At 43.8% G+C, this 20915-nt stretch overlaps 1 protein-coding gene and 1 pseudogene across 1 annotated transcript; one reads left to right on the top strand and one right to left on the bottom strand.

The window, feature by feature from the left end:
- Positions 1-3333: 3333 nt before the first annotated feature.
- LOC123485717 lies at positions 3334-9080 on the bottom strand (annotated as a pseudogene).
- A 1302-nt stretch (positions 9081-10382) lies between these two features.
- Positions 10383-11905, top strand: LOC123485716 (zinc finger protein 239-like). Its single transcript, XM_045216830.1, has 2 exons — positions 10383-10392; positions 10702-11905. Exons 1-2 carry the CDS (start codon positions 10383-10385, stop codon positions 11562-11564), a joined length of 873 nt encoding a protein of 290 aa, XP_045072765.1. The 3' UTR covers positions 11565-11905.
- Positions 11906-20915: the final 9010 nt, after the last annotated feature.

The following is a 20915-nucleotide window of genomic DNA, read 5'->3' as shown; positions in this document are numbered from 1 at the left end:
TACCGAGCCTCATTTTGACTTGTTTTAAGGACATTACATCAAAGTTGGATCAGCCTGTAGTGTGGTTTTTCCACTTTAATTTTGAGGGTGACTCCAAATCCAGACCTCCATGGGTTGATACATTTGATTTCCATTGATAATTTTTTGTGTGATTTTGTTGTCAGCACATTCAACTATGTAAAGAAAAAAAGTATTTAATAAGATTATTTCATTCATTCAGATCTAGGATGTGTTATTTTAGTGTTCCCTTTATTTTTTTGAGCAGTGTATATAGAAGCTTGAAATGGAAATGGTCTAATTGACTCAACAACCAAAAACGTTCAGTAATGAACCCGATAATCAATAGTTATTTTTGGTTCTTTATCAAAGTTAGCCGTCTTATTGATAACGCAACCCCTCTCAAGATAACATATGCAAACGTAAACAACAGAGAAAAATGCAAATAGCACTTGATTAACACACACACACACAAACAGGGAAAATGCACAAAGACAGAGTTTTGATACACTCCTCTCCATGTGTATTTAGACAGTGAAGCTAAATTACAGAACGGCACCTTTTTATTTAAGAACGTTATCATACATATCTGTTTTTACCGTTAAAATAAATAAATAAATGAAAGCACTCTATGGATCTTGTCCCGCCCATTTAAAGTCATGATGAGTTGGACAAAATTCATTTATAGTGTATTAAAGTAGTCGAAACTCTGGTACCCATATTCCTCGCACTCATTGACTACATCAAGCTTTTTGAGTCTAAAAACGTGTTGGATGCATTTGAAGTTTGTTTTGGTTGTGTTTTTTGCCCAATAGGCCGTAAATGGCGAATAACATATTGGAGTAAGTATAACTTTATAACTTATAATTTATAAGTAAGTAAGAATAGAAGATGTTTCTGAGCACTTCTATACTGGACAAAAAATATAAAACGCAACATGTAACAATTTCCACGATTTTACTGAGTTATAGTTCATATAAGGAAATCAGTCAATGTAAATCAATTCGTTAGGCCCTAATCTATGGATTTCACATAACTGGGCAGGGGCACAGCCACTGCGGAACCAGGCCCAGCCGATCAGAATGAGTTTTGCCCAACAAAAAGGGCTTCATTACGGACATCAGTTTAATCAGCTGTCCTGGTGGCTGGTCTCAGACAATCCCGCAGTTGAAGAAGCCGGATGTGGAGGTCCTGGGCTGGTGTGATTACAGGTGGTCTGCCGTTGTGAAGCCGGTTGGAAGCCACTCCTCGGTAAAAGGCACGTGACAGCCCGCTTGGAGTTTGCCAAGAGGCACTTAGGACTCTCAGACCATGAGAAACAAGATTCTCTGGTCTGATGAAACCAAGATTGAACTCTTTGGCCTGAATGCCAAGCGTCACGTATGGAGGAAACCTGGCACCATCCCTACAGTGAAGCATGGTGGTGGCAGCGTCATGCTGTGGGGATGTTTTTCAGCGGCAGTGACTCTGAGACTAGTCAGGATCGAGGGAAAGATGAACGGAGCAAAGTACAGAGAGATCCTTGATGAAACCTGCTCCAGAGCGCTCAGGACCTCAGACTGGGGCGAAGGTTCACCATCCAACAGGACAACGACCCTAAGCACACAGACAAGACAACGCTGGAGTTGCTTCGAGACAAGTCTCTGAATGTCCTTGAGTGGCCCAGCCAGATCCCGGGCTTGAACCCGATCAAACATCTCTGGAGAGACCTGAAAATAGCTTTGCAGCAACGCTCCCCATCCAACCTGACAGAGCTTGAGAGGATCTGCAGAGAGGATTGGGAGAAACTCCCCAAATACAGGTGTGCCAATTTTGTAGAGTTATACCCAAGAAGACTCGAGGCTGTAATCGCTGCCAAAGGTGCTGCAACAAAGTACTGAGTAAAGGGTCTGAATACTTATGTAAATGTGATATTTCTGGTATTTTGTGTATATATAAATGTGCAAAAATTTATAAAAACCTGTTTTTGCTTTGTCATTATGGGGTATTGTGTGTAGATTGATGAGGGGGGAAAAAACTATTTAATCAATTTTAGAATAAGGCTGTGGGCCTCCAGAGTGTCGCAGCAGTCTAAGGCTCTGCATCGCAGTGCTTGAGGCGTCACTACAGACCCGGGTTCGTTCCCAGGCTGTGTCATAACCGGCCGTGACCGGGAGTCCCATAGGGTGGCACACAATTGGCCCAGCGTGGTCCGGGTTAGGGGAGGGTTTGGCCGGGGGGGTGCTTTACTTGGCTCATCACACTCTAGTAGAATCGGGAATTCCTCAGGGCAGCTGTCTAGGCCCCTTACTTTTTTCAATCTTTACTAATGACATGCCACTGGCTTTGAGTAAAGCCAGTGTGTCTATGTACGCGGATGACTCAACACTATACACATCAGCTACTACAGCGACTGAAATGACTGCAACACTTAACAAAGAGCTGCAGTTAGTTTCAGAGTGGGTGGCAAGGAATAAGTTAGTCCTAAATTGTTCAAAAACTAAAAGCATTGTATTTGGGACAAATCATTCACTAAACCCTAAACCTCAACTAAATCTTGTAAAGAATAATGTGGAAATTGAGCAAGTTGAGGAGACTAAACTGCTTGGAGTAACCCTGGATTGTAAACTGTCATGGTCAAAACATATTGATACAACAGTAGCTAGGATGTGGAGAATTCTGTCTATAATAAAGTGCTGCAATGTATTCTTATCAACACTATCAACAAGGCAGGTCCTACAGGCAATAGTTTTGTCGCACCTAGACTACTGTTCAGTCGTTTGGTCAGGTGCCACAAAGAGGGACTTAGGAAAATTGTAATTGGCTCAGAACAGGGCAGCACGGCTGGATATACAAAGAGAGCTAACATTAATAATATGCATGTCAATCTCTCCTGGCTCAAAGTGGAGGAGAGATTGACTTCATCACTACTTGTATTTGTGAGAGGTATTGACATGTTGAATGCATCGACCTGTCTGTTTGAACTACTGGCACACAGCTCAGACACCCATGCACACCCCAGAAGACATGCCACCAGAGGTCTCTTCACAGTATTGTAATGTTATGAAAATGTATAACACTCTTAATTTTACCTCAGGAAGAGTAGTAGGTAATCATAATAAAAGCAAATACAAAGGCTTGTGCAAGGCTACTTACTTACTTATATAATCATTTACATTTTGCAATATGAAAATCTTATGATGAACAACATCAGAGTGGTTATCCTTGTATCAAATCAAACAAAGCTCATAATCAAAACCAAATACACATTTTAAAATATTTCATCTGATTTTAGACATGTTCATGTCTCGAAATGAAGAAAAAAACAATGTAAAAGTAAACTTAATTTGGTTTCATACATACAATTTGATTTCATGTGGCATTAACCAAAACACAAATTCTCAGTCAAAAACACAAGTCAGAACACAGCCTCTCTATTCTCTCATGTGATTTCAGGTCCTCTGACTGGGAAAATGTCTTTCCACAAAGAGAGCAGTGGTATGTCTTCTCCTCCTGTGTATGTATTCTTTCATGCTTATTTAGGTGCCTTAACCAGTTAAATCTCTTTCCGCACTGGGAGCAGTGGTAGGGCTTATCCTCTCCTATGTGTGTCCTGTCATGCGTATTCAGGGCTTCTAACTGGGTAAAACTCTTTCCACACAGGGAACATTGGTAGAGCTTTTCCTTTTTTTGTGTGTGTATTCGCTCATGCGTTTTCAGGGTCCCTAACCACCTAAAACTCTTTCCACAATGGGAACAGGGGTAAGACTTCTCTCGTGTGTGTGCTTTCTCATGCAGTTTCAGGCTCCCTAACCCCCTAAAACTCTTTCCACAGTGGGAACAGCAGTAAGGCTTCTCTCCTGTGTGTATTCTCTCATGCGTTTTCAGGCTCACTAACCAACTAAATTTCTTTCCACAGTGGGAACAGCAGTAAGGCTTCTCTCCTGTGTGTGTGTCATCTTGTGCGTTTTCAGACTCTCTAACCATGCAAAAGTAATTCCACATTTGGAGCAGTGGTATGGCTTCTCTCCAGAGTGTATTCACTTGTGTCTTTTCAGGCTCTCTAACTGAGTAAAACTCTTTCCACACTGGGAACAGTGGTAAGGCTTTTCTCCTGTGTGTATTCTCTCGTGTGATTTCAGGTGTTGTAATCGGAAAAAACTTTTCCACACTGGGAGCAGTAGTGTCGTCTCACTGGTTTGGATGTCTCTGGGTCTGGTTCCCCTGAAGGACTCTTCCTGCTGTGAGAGTCTGGTCTCCCTCCTGCTAAAGACAAACAAAGTATTTAGTTAAATACTAAACAGAGACCTGAATGAAACCTCCATGTGATAAAACTATCTTCCTATGTGTAAACCACATAGGAAGATAGTTTTATCACATGGAGGTTTCATTCAGGTCTCTGTTTAGTATTTAACTAAATACTTTGTTTGTAAAAAATAAATAAAGGGAACACTAAAATAACACATCCTAGATCTGAATGAATGAAATAATCTTATTAAAATGCTTTTTTTCTTTACATAGTTGAATGTGCTGACAACAAAATCACACAAAAATTATCAATGGAAATCAAATGTATCAACCCATGGAGGTCTGGATTTGGAGTCACCCTCAAAATTAAAGTGGAAAAACCACACTACAGGCTGATCCAACTTTGATGTAATGTCCTTAAAACAAGTCAAAATGAGGCTCGGTAGTGTGTGTGGCCTCCACGTGCCTGTATGACCTCCCTACAATGCCTGGGCATGCTCCTGATGAGGTGGCGGATGGTCTCCTGAGGGATCTCCTCCCAGACCTGGACTAAAGCATCCGCCAACTCCTGGACAGTCTGTGGTGCAACGTGGCGTTGGTGGATGGAGCGAGACATGATGTCCCAGATGTGCTCAATTGTCCATAGCATCAATGCCTTCCTCTTGCAGGAACTGCTGACACACTCCAGCCACATGAGGTCTAGCATTGTCTTGCATTAGGAGGAACCCAGGGCCAACCGCACCGGCATATGGTCTCACAAGGGGTCTGAGGATCTCATCTCGGTACCTAATGGCAGTCAGGCTACCTCTGGCGAGCACATGGAGGGCTGTGCAGCCCCCCAAAGAAATGCCACCCCACACCATGACTGACCCACCGCCAAACCGGTCATGCTGGAGGATGTTGCAGGCAGCAGAACGTTCTCCACGGCGTCTCCAGAATCTGTCACGTCTGTCATGTGCTCAGTGTGAACCTGCTTTCATCTGTGAAGAGCACAGGGCGCCAGTGGCGAATTTGCCAATCTTGGTGTTCTCTGGCAAATGCCAAACGTCCTGCACGGTGTTGGGCTGTAAGCACAACCCCCACCTGTGGACGTCAGGCCCTCATACCACCCTCATGGACTCTGTTTCTGACCGTTTGAGCAGACACATGCACATTTGTGGCCTGCTGGAGGTCATTTTGCAGTGCTCCTCCTGCTCCTCCTTGCACAAAGGCAGAAGTAGCAGTCCTGCTGCTGGGTTGTTGCCCTCCTACGGCCTCCTCCACATCTCCTGATGTACTGGCCTGTCTCCTGGTAGCGCCTGCATGCTCTGGACACTACGCTGACAGACACAGCAAACCTTCTTGCCACAGCTCGCATTGACGTGCCATCCTGGATGAGCTGCACTACCTAAGCCACTTGTGTGGGTTGTAGACTCTGTCTCATGCTACCACTAGAGTGAAAGCACCGCCAGCATTCAAAAGTGACCAAAACATCAGCCAGGAAGCATAGGAACTGAGAAGTGGTCTGTGGTCACCACCTGCAAAACCAGTCCTTTATTGGGGGTGTCTTGCTAATTGCCTATAATTTCCACCTGTTGTCTATTCCATTTGCACAACAGCATGTGACATTTATTGTCAATCAGTGTTGCTTCCTAAGTGGACAGTTTGATTTCACAGAAGTGTGATTGACTTGGAGTTACATTGTGTTGTTTAAGTGTTCCCTTTATTTTTTTTGAGCAGTGTATATTTTTGTAATGTATTCCCCCTCAGAATATTTAGTAAACTGCCTCCCTCATTGATTCTGCTTTATTTTCTAAGTGTATTTAGTTTATTAGGATCCCCATTAGCTATTGCTCATGTAGCAGCTCCTCATCCTGGGGTACACATAAAACATACAGTGGGGAGAACAAGTATTTGATACACTGCCGATTTAATTAATTAATTACTTAAAAATCATACAATGTGATTTTCTGGATTTTTGTTTTAGATTCCGTCTCTCACAGTTGATGTGTACCTATGATAAAAATGACAGACCTCTACATGCTTTGTAAGTAGGAAAACCTGCAAAATCGGCAGTGTATCAAATACTTGTTCTCCCCACTGTACAAATACATGACAGAGTACAGCACAGTTATAGACAAGAACACCATAAGATAATATTAAATTAAACAAACAAAACAAAAATGTCACAGCATAGAGAAAAGTACTGGTAAGAATTATGTGAAAACAACATGAGATCTGGTTGTTTTGCAATGATTTCTGACAGAATAAACATAGTAGTGAATATTTTACTAAACTTCGTTACCCACTCCAGTCAGCAGATGGAGATGTGAGTCTTTCAGGTGATTCTTCTTGCGTGACGTATAATCTAGTGGACGGGACGCTTCTTCATCAACAACACTGTTACTGATTCAACCACCTCGCTAGCCAACATAAAACCGAAATATTGACGTTTCTTTGGCAACTTTTGTGTATATTAATCTCAGTGTTTTAAACACTATTCTGTTTAAGTATCTACTGGTTTACTTGAATGTAATTTGCTTGTTAACTTTGTAAAAAACGTGTTAAGATTGATACTGAGCCTAGCACTAGGCTAGTGGCTAATGCTAACTAGCTAACATCCCCGACCATGAGCTCACTAAGCTACTCTCCTCCTGCTAAAGAAGAAGAGGTCTGCTGGACTGAGAAAGAAGCTCTGGGCTGAACATTATCATAAAAGAAGAAGAGGAGGACGCTTTTAGAATAAAACAGGAGGAAGAGGAGGCTATAACATTGAAAGAGGAGGAGGATGTTACAGTGAAGGAAGAGAAAGAACCTTTTGGAGTGAAAGAGGAAGAGGAGGCCATCTCAATAAAAGAGGAGGAGGAAGACGTATTGGGAGATGAAGAGGAGACAGAAGATCTGATTAACACCAGTGAGTATTGGCTTAAACAGGGACACAAACTCAACACTTGTTGAACTAATGTGTCTGTTTTTTTTAATCAAATGAGCAAAGCGGACAACTCAGACGGAACCGTGGAATTCAGACATTAAAACCAGGGATGTAGTGGACTGTAAACACCGTTTTATTTTGTGAAACAGCGTCTACCCTCTTATTGTTGCGTTCCCTGCGTTGATGAAAACTCAGAACGTTTTATATTCTTGATCCGAGCTCTAATTGCGCCTCTTTTGAAAATGAGAGGAATCATGAACAGGTTTTTGTTCGTTATGTTCGCCTGCGCCCCCGCGGATTTTCCTTGTTAGCAGCACATCGCGTTTCTTTTTTACGCCCGCTACGTTAGTTTTAGCAGCACATTCACCACTCCACCCTCTCGCGAGTCACGGCACTGAGACGTGAAACGAACTTCCCCAGCTCGGAGTCGGGCTCAGCAGACCAACCGCAGAGACGCTGCTGACAGACTAGTGGGTTTGCGAGATTCCGGACATAAAAGTATTTTTGTAAATAATTGGACACAAAATAATCTGAAACACAACCAGAACAAACAGCAAATGCATCCAACAAGTTTGTACAGTCACAAGCTTAATGTAGTCATTGCGCGCTAGGAATATGTGTAACATTACGTAGGAGTCAGGAAGCAAATGCAGTTAGTGAGTTTAATGACGAAGAACATGGAACGATACAAATCCAAAACAATTGTATTTGCCACATGCGCAGAATACAACACCTTACAGTGAAATGCTTACTTACAAGCCCTTAACCAACAATGCAGTTTTAAGATAAATATGTGTTGAGTAAAAAATAGATAAGTAAAAAATAAAAAATAATTAAAGAGCTGCAGTAAAATAAAATACCAGTAGGGAGGTTATATACAAGGGGTACCAGTACAGAGTCAATGTGCGGGGGCACCGGTCAGTCGAGGTAATTGAGGTAATATGTACATGTGGGTAGAGTTAAAGTGACTATGCATAGATAATAAACAGAGTAGCAGCAGCGTAAAAGACTGGGGGACAATGTAAATAGTCTGGGTAGCCATGATAGTAAATAACCCGGAAGTATAAATAATACTGCCTGGTGGGGGAAAACAACGGAGCGCTAGATAAAGGGGAAGTCATCAGGGAGGTGATGAAGTCCAGAACGGAGCGCTAGATAAAGGGGAAGTCATCAGGGAGGTGATGAAGTCCAGAACGGAGCGCTAGATAAAGGGGAAGTCATCAGGGAGGTGATGAAGTACAGAACGGAGCGCTAGATAAAGGGGAAGTCATCAGGGAGGTGATGAAGTACAGAACGGAGCGCTAGGTAAAGGGGAAGTCATCAGGGAGGTGATGAAGTACAGAACGGAGCGCTAGGGAAAGGGGGAAGTCATCAGGGAGGTGATGAAGTACAGAACGGAGCGCTAGGTAAAGGGGAAGTCATCAGGGAGGTGATGAAGTACAGAACGGAGCGCTAGATAAAGGGGAAGTCATCATCAGGGAGGTGATTAAGTCCAGAACGGAGCGCTAGATAAAGGGGAAGTCATCAGGGAGGTGATGAAGTACAGGTGTTCCTGTCATTTGTGGGGGGCGAGTTAGAAGAGCCCCTGGTGAGGGTTGGGTTGGTCTTGAAGAGCCCCTGGTGAGGGTTGGGTTGGTCTTGAAGAGCCCCTGGTGAGGCTTGGTCTTGAAGAGCCCCTGGTGAGGCTAGGGTTGGTCTTGAAGAGCCCCTGGTGAGGGTTGGTCTTGAAGAGCCCCTGGTGAGGGTTGGTCTTGAAGAGCCCATGGTGAGGGTTGGTCTTGAAGAGCCCCTGGTGAGGGTTGGTCTTGAAGAGCCCCTGGTGAGGGTTGGTCTTGAAGAGCCCCTGGTGAGGGTTGGTCTTGAAGAGCCCCTGGTGAGGGTTGGTCTTGGGGGCTCCGGCTCGAAATGGACAACAGCCGTCCACCATTATAATGGGAGGTTCCATGGTTAGATCGGTGGAAGTCCAAAATACCCCCATACAACTGGTTTTCCTGGAGCTAGGGGGTATTGGATTCATCAGAAGTCATGCCCACCGTCTAGAAACAGATTCCTGCTCTGAAAACTGTTGTGTTGCATATTGGGTCTAATGATATTATGCAAATCTGAACTCTATAAAGCTAAGATACAATTTCTTACAGCTCTTAGAGAATGCTCAGAAATTATCAGAACATATAATTGTCTCTGGCCCAATTCCATCTCCTCACTGTTGTGGGACTGAGTGTTTAGGCCGTCTTTGGTCTCTTCACCAGTGGTTAAATGCGTCTGACCAAGGACTTGGGCATGTCCCTTCGTCGACAATTTTGACTCCTCCTGGAATAGGCCTGGCTACTTTGTGGAAAGACGGAATTCACCTGGGTGAAAATGGCTCCCGGGTGTTGTCGTCATACATTGGGAAAGGTTCTTGGTCAGCTAAATTGATGTGAGGGCAATATTAGCATTACATGCAAGTCATTTTTTACCATCTCCTCATTGGTCACTGTGAGAGTTCCACGTGTTGTATCTGAAAGGGGTGACATGCCTAATGGTGCTAAGCGGAGAAATGTAATTGCTATTCCTACTTTGTCTTTTCCTAATAGGTATAATCCAATCTTTGAGTCTCCTGTTGTTCTGAATTCTCAAAGTAATCTGACTTGTATTGAAACTCTGTGTGATTTTTAGAAAATATTTGACATTTTTACATCTTAACATTCGTGGTTTATCACCTAAAAATGGATCATGTCCAAGATCTGGACCTCTCAGGCAGACCCTGATATTTTGTATTGTAATCTGAAACCTGGTTAACCGATGAAACCCTGGACTCTGAGGTTGCTATGGTTACAATGTGTTTAGGGCTGATAGGAAAGACTAAAGGTGGTGGTGTTGCTATTTACACAAATCATCTTCTGTCTGTGTCTCTGTTAAAGGCGACCTCCAGTCCTCAACTATTTGAAGTGTTCTGGCTTTAAGTCTTCAGTTGGGTTCAAACTAAAAAAAGAACAGTTGTAGGAATGTATCGCCCACCCTCCACCAGGAAGTGTGTACTAAAGGAACTCACTGATTTAATTGCCATTTTTACTACCCCAGAGGTGTTGATCGCTGGAGATTTTAATCTTTCATGGGGAACGCAGGATGCTGACTGTTTTTAGAGGATTTTTGTACTAGTCTACATTTGTCCCAGCTGATTACAAAAGCCCACTCGTCCAAACTTAAAGGACCCTACGAAGTCGACTTTTGATTGACCTCTTATTTACAAATACTCCAGAGAAATATGCTGGGAGGTGGGTATTTGCTTTGGATATTAGTGACCACTGTCCCATTGTATGTGTCAGGGATATATATGGATGCCTAGATCCAAACCTTGTTTTATCAACAAGAGGAATTTATTCAGAGTATTCAGACACCTTGACTTTTTCCAAAATTTGTTACGTTACTGCCTTATTCTAAAATTGATGTAATTTTTTTATTGCTCTTAACCGTTAGTCTACCTACCACCCATTAAACAACATAGGAAGATAGTTTAATCACACAGAGGTTTCATTCAGGTCTCTGTTTAGTATTTAACTAAATACTTTGTTTGTCTTTAGCAGGAGAGCGACCAGACTCTCACTCTGACAGACGGAAGAGTCCATCAGGGGAACCAGACCCAGAGACGTCCAAACCAGCGAGACGACACTACTGCTCCCAGTGTGGAAAAAGTTTTTTCCGATTACAACACCTGAAATCACATGAGAGAATACACACAGGAGAAAAGCCTTACCACTGTTCCCAGTGTGGAAAGAGTTTTACTCAGTTAGAGAGCCTGAAAAGACACAAGCGAATACACTCCGGAGAGAAGCCTTACCACTGCTCCAAATGTGGAATTACTTTTGCATGGTTAGAGAGTCTGAAAACGCACAAGAGGACACACACAGGAGAGAAGCCTTACTGCTGTTCCCACTGTGGAAAGAAATTTAGTTGGTTAGTGAGCCTGAAAACGCATGAGAGAATACACACAGGAGAGAAGCCTTACTGCTGTTCCCACTGTGGAAAGAGTTTTAGGGGGTTAGGGAGCCTGAAACTGCATGAGAAAGCACACACACGAGAGAAGTCTTACCCCTGTTCCCATTGTGGAAAGAGTTTTAGGTGGTTAGGGACCCTGAAAACGCATGAGCGAATACACACACAAAATAAGGAAAAGCTCTACCAATGTTCCCTGTGTGGAAAGAGTTTTACCCAGTTAGAAGCCCTGAATACGCATGACAGGACACACAAAGGAGAGGATAAGCCCTACCACTGCTCCCAGTGCGGAAAGAGATTTAACTGGTTAAGGCACCTAAATAAGCATGAAAGAATACATACAAAGGAGGAGAAGACATACCACTGCTCTCTTTGTGGAAAGACATTTTCCCAGTCAGAGGACCTGAAATCACATGAGAGAATAGAGAGGCTGTGTTCTGACTTGTGTTTTTGACTGAGAATTTGTGTTTTGGTTAGTCCTCATGAAATCAAATTGTATATATGAAACCAAATTAAGTTTACTTTTGCTTTGGTTTTTTTCATTTCTAAAATCAGATGAAATATTTTAAAATGTGTATTTGGTTTTGATTATGAGCTTTGTTTGATTTGATACAAGGATAAACACTCTGATGTTGTTCATCATAAGATTTTCATATTGCAAAATGTAAATGATTATATAAGTAAGTAAGTAGCCTTGCACAATTAAGAGTGTTATACATTTTTATAACATTACAATACTGTGAAGAGACCTCTGGTGGCATGTCTTCTGGGGTGTGCATGGGTGTCTGAGCTGTGTGCCAGTAGTTCAAACAGACAGGTCGATGCATTCAACATGTCAATACCTCTCACAAATACAAGTAGTGATGAAGTCAATCTCTCCTCCACTTTGAGCCAGGAGAGATTGACATGCAAATTATTAATGTTAGCTCTCTTTGTATATCCAAGGTCCAGCCGTGCTGCCCTGTTCTGAGCCAATTACAATTTTCCTAAGTCCCTCTTTGTGGCACCTGACCACACGACTGAACAGTAGTCTAGGTGCGACAAAACTATTGCCTGTAGGACCTGCCTTGTTGATAGTGTTGATAAGAATACATTGCAGCACTTTATTATAGACAGAATTCTCCACATCCTAGCTACTGTTGTATCAATATGTTTTGACCATGACAGTTTACAATCCAGGGTTACTCCAAGCAGTTTAGTCTCCTCAACTTGCTCAATTTCCACATTATTCTTTACAAGATTTAGTTGAGGTTTAGGGTTTAGTGAATGATTTGTCCCAAATACAATGCTTTTAGTTTTTGAACAATTTAGGACTAACTTATTCCTTGCCACCCACTCTGAAACTAACTGCAGCTCTTTGTTAAGTGTTGCAGTCATTTCAGTCGCTGTAGTAGCTGATGTGTATAGTGTTGAGTCATCCGCGTACATAGACACACTGGCTTTACTCAAAGCCAGTGGCATGTCGTTAGTAAAGATTGAAAAAAGTAAGGGGCCTAGACAGCTGCCCTGGGGAATTCCTGATTCTACTAGAGTGTGATGAGCCAAGTAAAGCACCCCCGGCCAAACCCTCCCCTAACCCGGACCATGCTGGGCCAATTGTGTGCCACCCTATGGGACTCCCGGTCACGGCCGGTTATGACACAGCCTGGGAACGAACCCGGGTCTGTAGTGACGCCTCAAGCACTGCGATGCAGAGCCTTAGACTGCTGCAACACTCTGGAGGCCCACAGCCTTATTCTAAAATTGATTAAAACGTTTTTTTCCCCCTCATCAATCTACACACAATACCCCATAATGACAAAGCAAAAACAGGTTTTTATAAATTTGTGCACATATATATATACACAAAATACCTGAAATATCACATTTACATAAGTATTCAGACCCTTTACTCAGTACTTTGTTGAAGCACCTTTGGCAGCGATTACAGCCTCAAGTCTTCTTGGGTATAACTCTACAAAATTGGCACACCTGTATTTGGGGAGTTTCTCCCAATCCTCTCTGCAGATCCTCTCAAGCTCTGTCAGGTTGGATGGGGAGTGTTGCTGCAAAGCTATTTTCAGGTATCTCCAGAGATGTTTGATCGGGTTCAATCCCGGGCTCTGGCTGGGCCACTCAAGGACATTCAGAGACTTGTCTCGAAGCAACTCCAGCGTTGTCTTGTCTGTGTGCTTAGGGTCATTGTCCTGTTGGATGGTGAACCTTCGCCCCAGTCTGAGGTCCTGAGCGCTCTGGAGCAGGTTTCATCAAGGATCTCTCTGTACTTTGCTCCGTTCATCTTTCCCTCGATCCTGACTAGTCTCAGAGTCACTGCCGCTGAAAAACATCCCCACAGCATGACGCTGCCACCACCATGCTTCACTGTAGGGATGGTGCCAGGTTTCCTCCATATGTGACGCTTGGCATTCAGGCCAAAGAGTTCAGTCTTGGTTTCATCAGACCAGAGAATCTTGTTTCTCATGGTCTGAGAGTCCTTTAAGTGCCTCTTGGCAAACTCCAAGCGGGCTGTCATGTGCCTTTTTACAGAGGAGTGGCTTCCAACCGGCTTCACAATGGCAGACCACCTGTAATCACACCAGCCCAGGACCTCCACATCCGGCTTCTTCAACTGCGGGATTGTCTGAGACCAGCCACCAGGACAGCTGATGAAACTGATGTCCGTAATGAAGCCCTTTTGTTGGGCAAATCTCATTCTGATCGGCTGGGCCTGGTTCCGCAGTGGCTGTGCCCCTGCCCAGTTATGTGAAATCCATAGATTAGGGCCTAATGAATTTATTTACATTGACTGATTTCCTTATATGAACTATAACTCAGTAAAATCGTTGAAATTGTTACATGTTGCGTTTTATATGTTTTGTTCAGTATAGAAGTGTTCAGAAACATCTTCTATTCTTACTTACAATAAAAGTGACTCCAATATGTTATTCGCCATTTACGGCCTATTGGGCAAAAAACACAACCAAAACAAACTTCAAATGCATCCAACACGTTTTTTAGACTGAAAAAGCTTGATGTAGTCAATGAGTGCGAGGAATATGGGTACCAGACTTTCGACTACTTTAATACACTATAAATGAATTTTGTCCAACTCATCATGACTTTAAATGGGCGGGACAAGATCCATAGAGTGCTTTCATTTTTTTATTTTATTTTTTACGGTAAAAACAGATATGTATGATAACGTTCTTAAATAAAAAGGTGCCGTTCTGTAATTTAGCTTCACTGTCTAAATACACATGGAGGGGAGTGTATCAAAACTCTGTCTTTGTGCATTTTCCCTGTTTGTGTGTGTGTGTGTGTTAATCAAGTGCTATTTGCATTTTTCTCTGTTGTTTACGTTTGCATATGTTATCTTGAGAGGGGGTTGCGTTATCAATAAGACGGCTAACTTTGATAAAGAACCAAAACTAACTATTGATATTCGGGTTCATTACTGAAAGTTTTTGGTTGTTGAGTCAATTAGACCATTTAGTCCATTTCAAGCTTCTATATACACTGCTCAAAAAAATAAAGGGAACACTAAAATAACACATCCTAGATCTGAATGAATGAAATAATCTTATTAAATGCTTTTTTTCTTTACATAGTTGAATGTGCTGACAACAAAATCACACAAAAAATTATCAATGGAAATCAAATGTATCAACCCATGGAGGTCTGGATTTGGAGTCACCCTCAAAATTAAAGTGGAAAACAACACACTACAGAATGATCCAACTTTGATGTAATGTCCTTAAAACAAGTCAAAATGAGGCTCGGTAGTGTGTGTGGCCTCCACGTGCCTGTATGACCTCCCTACAACGCCTGGGCATGCTCCTGATGAGGTGGCGGATGGTCTCCTGAGGGATCTCCTCCCAGACCTGGACTAAAGCATCCGCCAACTCCTGGACAGTCTGTGGTGCAACGTGGCGTTGGTGGATGGAGCGAGACATGATGTCCCAGATGTGCTCAATTGTCCATAGCATCAATGCCTTCCTCTTGCAGGAACTGCTGACACACTCCAGCCACATGAGGTCTAGCATTGTCTTGCATTAGGAGGAACCCAGGGCCAACCGCACCGGCATATGGTCTCACAAGGGGTCTGAGGATCTCATCTTGGTACCTAATGGCAGTCAGGCTACCTCTGGCGAGCACATGGAGGGCTGTGCGGCCCCCCAAAGAAATGCCACCCCACACCATGACTGACCCACCGCCAAACCGGTCATGCTGGAGGATGTTGCAGGCAGCAGAACGTTCTCCACGGCGTCTCCAGAATCTGTCACGTCTGTCACGTGCTCAGTGTGAACCTGCTTTCATCTGTGAAGAGCACAGGGCGCCAGTGGCGAATTTGCCAATCTTGGTGTTCTCTGGCAAATGCCAAACGTCCTGCACGGTGTTGGGCTGTAAGCACAACCCCCACCTGTGGACGTCAGGCCCTCATACCACCCTCATGGAGTCTGTTTCTGACCGTTTGAGCAGACACATGCACATTTGTGGCCTGCTGGAGGTCATTTTGCACTGCTCCTCCTTGCACAAAGGCAGAAGTAGCAGTCCTGCTGCTGGGTTGTTGCCCTCCTACGGCCTCCTCCACGTCTCCTGATGTACTGGCCTGTCTCCTGGTAGCGCCTCCATGCTCTGGACACTACGCTGACAGACACAGCAAACCTTCTTGCCACAGCTCGCATTGATGTGCCATCCTGGATGAGCTGCACTACCTGAGCCACTTGTGTCGGTTGTAGACTCCGTCTCATGCTACCACTAGAGTGAAAGCACCGCCAGCATTCAAAAGTGACCAAAACATCAGCCAGGAAGCATAGGAACTGAGAAGTGGTCTGTGGTCACCACCTGCAAAACCAGTCCTTTATTGGGGGGTGTCTTGCTAATTGCCTATAATTTCCACCTGTTGTCTATTCCATTTGCACAACAGCATGTGACATTTATTGTCAATCAGTGTTGCTTCCTAAGTGGACAGTTTGATTTCACAGAAGTGTGATTGACTTGGAGTTACATTGTGTTGTTTAAGTGTTCCCTTTATTTTTTTTGAGCAGTGTATATTTTTGTAATGTATTCCCCCTCAGAATATTTAGTAAACTGGCTCCCTCACCAAATTAATTACTTAAAAATCATACAATGTGATTTTCTGGATTTTTGTTTTAGATTCCGTCTCTCACAGTTGAAGTGTACCTATGATTTAAAAAAAGTAGGAAAACCTGCAAAATCGGCAGTGTATCAAATACTTGTTCTCCCCACTGTACAAATACATGACAGAGTACAGCACAGTTATAGACAAGAACACCATAAGATAATATTACATTAAACAATACCTGGGATAGGAATACCTGGGATAGGATAAAGTATTCCTTCTAACCCCCCCCCCCCCCCCAAATTGTAAAGTGGTTATCCCACTGGCTATAGGGTGAACGCACCAATTTGTGAGTCGCTCTGGCTAAGAGCGTCTGCTAAATGACGTTAATGTGCCCCTGAGCAAGGCACTTAACCCTAATTGCTCCTGTAAGTCGCTCTGGTTAAGAGCGTCTGCTAAATGACTAAAATGTAAAATGTAAAATGTAAACAAACAAAACAAAAATGTCACTGCATAGAGAAAAGTACTGGTAAGAAGTATGTGAAAACAACATGAGATCTGGTTGTTTTGCAATGATTTCTGACAGAATAAACATAGTAGTGACTATTTTACTAAACTTTGTTATCCACTCCAGTCAGCAGATGGAGATGTGAGTCTTTCAGGTGATTCTTCTTGCGTGACGTATAATCTAGTGGACGGGACGCTTCTTCATCAACAACACTGTTACTGATTCAACCATCTCGCTAGCCAACATAAAACCGAAATATTGACGTTTCTTTGGCAGTTTTTACGTATATTAATCTCAGTGTTTTAAACACAATTATGTTTAAGTATCTACTGGTTACTTGAATGTAATTTGCTTGTTAACTTTGTAAAAAAAACGTGTTAAGATTGATACTGAGCCTAGCACTAGGCTAGTGGCTAATGCTAACAAGCTAACATCCCCGACCATGAGCTCACTAAGCTACTCCCCTCCTGCTAAAGAAGAGGAGGTCTGCTGGACGGAGAAAGAAGCTCTGGGGCTGAACATTGTCGTAAAAGTAGAAGAGGAGGACGCTTTCAGAATAAAACAGGAGGAAGAGGATGCTCTAACATTGAAAGAGGAAGATGAGGGTGTTACACTGAAAGAAGAGAAAAAAACATTTGGAGTAGAAGAGGAGGCTATCATATTGAAAGAGGAGGAGGATGTTACAGTGAAGGAAGAGAAAGAACCTTTTGGAGTGAAAGAGGAAGAGGAGGCCATCTCAATAAAAGAGGAGGAGGAAGACGTATTGGGAGTTGAAGAGGAGACAGAAGATCTGATTAACACCAGTGAGTATTGGCTTAAACAGGGACACAAACTCAACACTTGTTGAACTAATGTGTCTGTTTTTTTAAATCAAATGAGCAAAGCGGACAACTCAGACGGAACCGTGGAATTCAGACATTAAAACCAGGGATGTAGTGGACTGTAAACACCGTTTTATTTTGTGAAACAGCGTCTACCCTCTTATTGTTGCGTTCCCTGCGTTGATCAAAACTCAGAACGTTTTATATTCTTGATCCGAGCTCTAATTGCGGCTCTTTTGCAAATGAGTGGAATCATGAACAGTTGTTTGTTCGTTATGTTCGCCTGCGCCTCCGCGGATTTTCCTTGTTAGCAGCACATCGCGTTTCATTTTACGCCCGCTACGTTAGTTTTAGCAGCACATTCACCACTCCACCCTCTCGCGAGTCGCGACACTGAGACGTGAAACGAACTTCCCCAGCTCGGAGTCGGGCTCAGCAGACCAACCGCAGAGACGCTGCCGACAGACTAGTGGGTTTGTGAGAGTAAAAATGGGTTGCCAGGACCGGTGGTTAGTAGACTGGCGACGTCGAGCGCCGGAGAGGAGGAGCGGAAGTAGACGTGACAATATGGGACCAAATACTTCCATTTTACTACTTTAATACACATAAGTGAATTTGTCCCAATACTTTTGGTCCCCTAAAATGGGATGGGGGGAGGGAACTATGTAGAAAAATTGCTGTACTAAACGGTTCACCTGATGTGGATGAAAATATCCTCAAATTAAAGTCCTGGAGTAGGGAAAAACCAAAGTGCTGGAGTCAGAGCCAAAACAACAAAAAATGAGTGACTGGATAGGAAGCTGTTGAAAATTAGATCTGTATGTGAATTCATATCTAAACCTGCAATAGGAAAAATATTTGTAGAGAATCGGAGGGGAATAAAATAGGAAGGTATTGAAAGTTAGACCTATCACAATACATATGCTTATAAAGTCAGGGAAGTGGTAAACTGAAATTCTAATGAATGTAGCATCGATGGGGGGGTCAGTGACTATACATTATGGCAGGCAACCTGGAGAGCTGCAGGTACTGCAGGTATTGTGTTCCAACTAGGCACCACACCTGACCAACTGAGGAATTGGAAAACAAAATCCAATTTTGATCAACTCCCATATCTATTAGGTTAAATACCACAGTGTGCAATCACAGCAGCAAGATTTGTGTCCTGTTGCACACGAGATGCCTGTGAGTAATGGGGACTAATTCACAGCACACCAGATGCCTGTGAGTAGTGGGGACTAATTCACAGCACACCAGATGCCTGTGAGTAGTGGGGACTAATTCACAGCACACCAGATGCCTGTGAGTAGTGGGGACTAATTCACAGCACACCAGATGCCTGTGAGTAGTGGGGACTAATTCACAGCACACCAGATGCCTGTGAGTAGTGGGGACTAATTCACAGCACACCAGATGCCTGTGAGTAGTGGGGACTAATTCACAGCACACCAGATGCCTGTGAGTAGTGGGGACTAATTCACAGCACACCAGATGCCTGTGAGTAGTGGGGACTAATTCACAGCACACCAGATGCCTGTGAGTAGTGGGGACTAATTCACAGCACACCAGATGCCTGTGAGTAGTGGGGACTAATTCACAGCACACCAGATGCCTGTGAGTAGTGGGGACTAATTCACAGCGCACCAGATGCCTGTGAGTAGTGGGGACTAATTCACAGCGCACCAGATGCCTGTGAGTAGTGGGGACTAATTCACAGCACACCAGATGCCTGTGAGTAGTGGGGACTAATTCACAGCACACCAGATGCCTGTGAGTAGTGGGGACTAATTCACAGCACACCAGATGCCTGTGAGTAATGGGTACTAATTCACAGCACACCAGATGCCTGTGAGTAGTGGGGACTAATTCACAGCACACCAGATGCCTGTGAGTAGTGGGGACTAATTCACAGCACACCAGATGCCTGTGAGTAATGGGGACTAATTCACAGCACACCAGATGCCTGTGAGTAGTGGGGACTAATTCACAGCACACCAGATGCCTGTGAGTAGTGGGGACTAATTCACAGCGCACCAGATGCCTGTGAGTAGTGGGGACTAATTCACAGCACACCAGATGCCTGTGAGTAGTGGGGACTAATTCACAGCACACCAGATGCCTGTGAGTAGTGGGGACTAATTCACAGCACACCAGATGCCTGTGAGTAGTGGGGACTAATTCACAGCACACCAGATGCCTGTGAGTAGTGGGGACTAATTCACAGCACACCAGATGCCTGTGAGTAGTGGGGACTAATTCACAGCACACCAGATGCCTGTGACTAATGGGGACTAATTCACAGCACACCAGATGCCTGTGAGTAGTGGGGACTAATTCACAGCACACCAGATGCCTGTGAGTAGTGGGGACTAATTCACAGCACACCAGATGCCTGTGACTAATGGGGACTAATTCACAGCACACCAGATGCCTGTGAGTAGTGGGGACTAATTCACAGCACACCAGATGCCTGTGAGTAGTGGGGACTAATTCACAGCACACCAGATGCCTGTGAGTAGTGGGGACTAATTCACAGCACACCAGATGCCTGTGAGTAGTGGGGACTAATTCACAGCGGAGGGGAACGGTATTTAAGACGCATAAACAACACTGTTGGGGGAAAAAAATGGAGACTGTGATCGAAAAAACTTAGAAGAACGACTTCAATACCAGGAAAATTACAGTCGGGAGAAACACACTTCGGGATCAGAGGGGTTCCTGAAAATTCATATAAATACGGTGGATTGTGTGAAAGACATTTTTACCGCAATCTATTTTGAGGACACGCCAGGATGGATGTTAACAACATGACCATCGAGAGAACACATCGGACACCAACGACACTGCGCCCAGGACCAGCCCCACGCAACCCCAGACCTATCCTGGTGAAATTGTTACGATACACCGACAGGGTATCAGAGTTTTTCTTCCCACAGGTTTAGTTAGCTAGCCAACTAGCCTAACTTTAGCTTTGGCTTGTTTACCTCTGTAGTGGGGGGGCGTAGCAAATTGACGAGGAAGGTTGAAGGGTGTTGGGCATGCAAATAGTGTGCATATGAAAACCAATCAAAAAGTTGCTCATAGTCGCTAAAGATTTGAGCTAACCTCCCCTTTTAGCAGGAGTTTCCAGGCCAGTGAGTCACAGCTCGCTGTGTAGTAACATGGGTCGCAAAATAACTTAGGACTTTTCACTGGAAAGGGACAAAGGTGGAGTTTTTCCCTGACTTTTCCAAGGAGGTTCAGGACAAAAAGAAATGCGTTCACAGAGGTGAGGCAATATGTGCATGAAACAGGAGGGACTGAAATGATCGTTGCAATATCCTGCCGTGTTCCAGGGTTACCAGGGTTACCGTGAGAGGATCACACTACGTCGTATTAACAGACGCAAAGGAGTGTGTAGTGTATTAAGATTAT

The sequence above is a fragment of the Coregonus clupeaformis genome, unplaced genomic scaffold, assembly GCF_020615455.1.
Source record: "Coregonus clupeaformis isolate EN_2021a unplaced genomic scaffold, ASM2061545v1 scaf0813, whole genome shotgun sequence".
Taxonomy (NCBI): Eukaryota; Metazoa; Chordata; class Actinopteri; order Salmoniformes; family Salmonidae; genus Coregonus; species Coregonus clupeaformis.
Note: the sequence above shows the minus strand (reverse complement) of the source record. Positions and strands in the feature narration are given on the sequence as shown.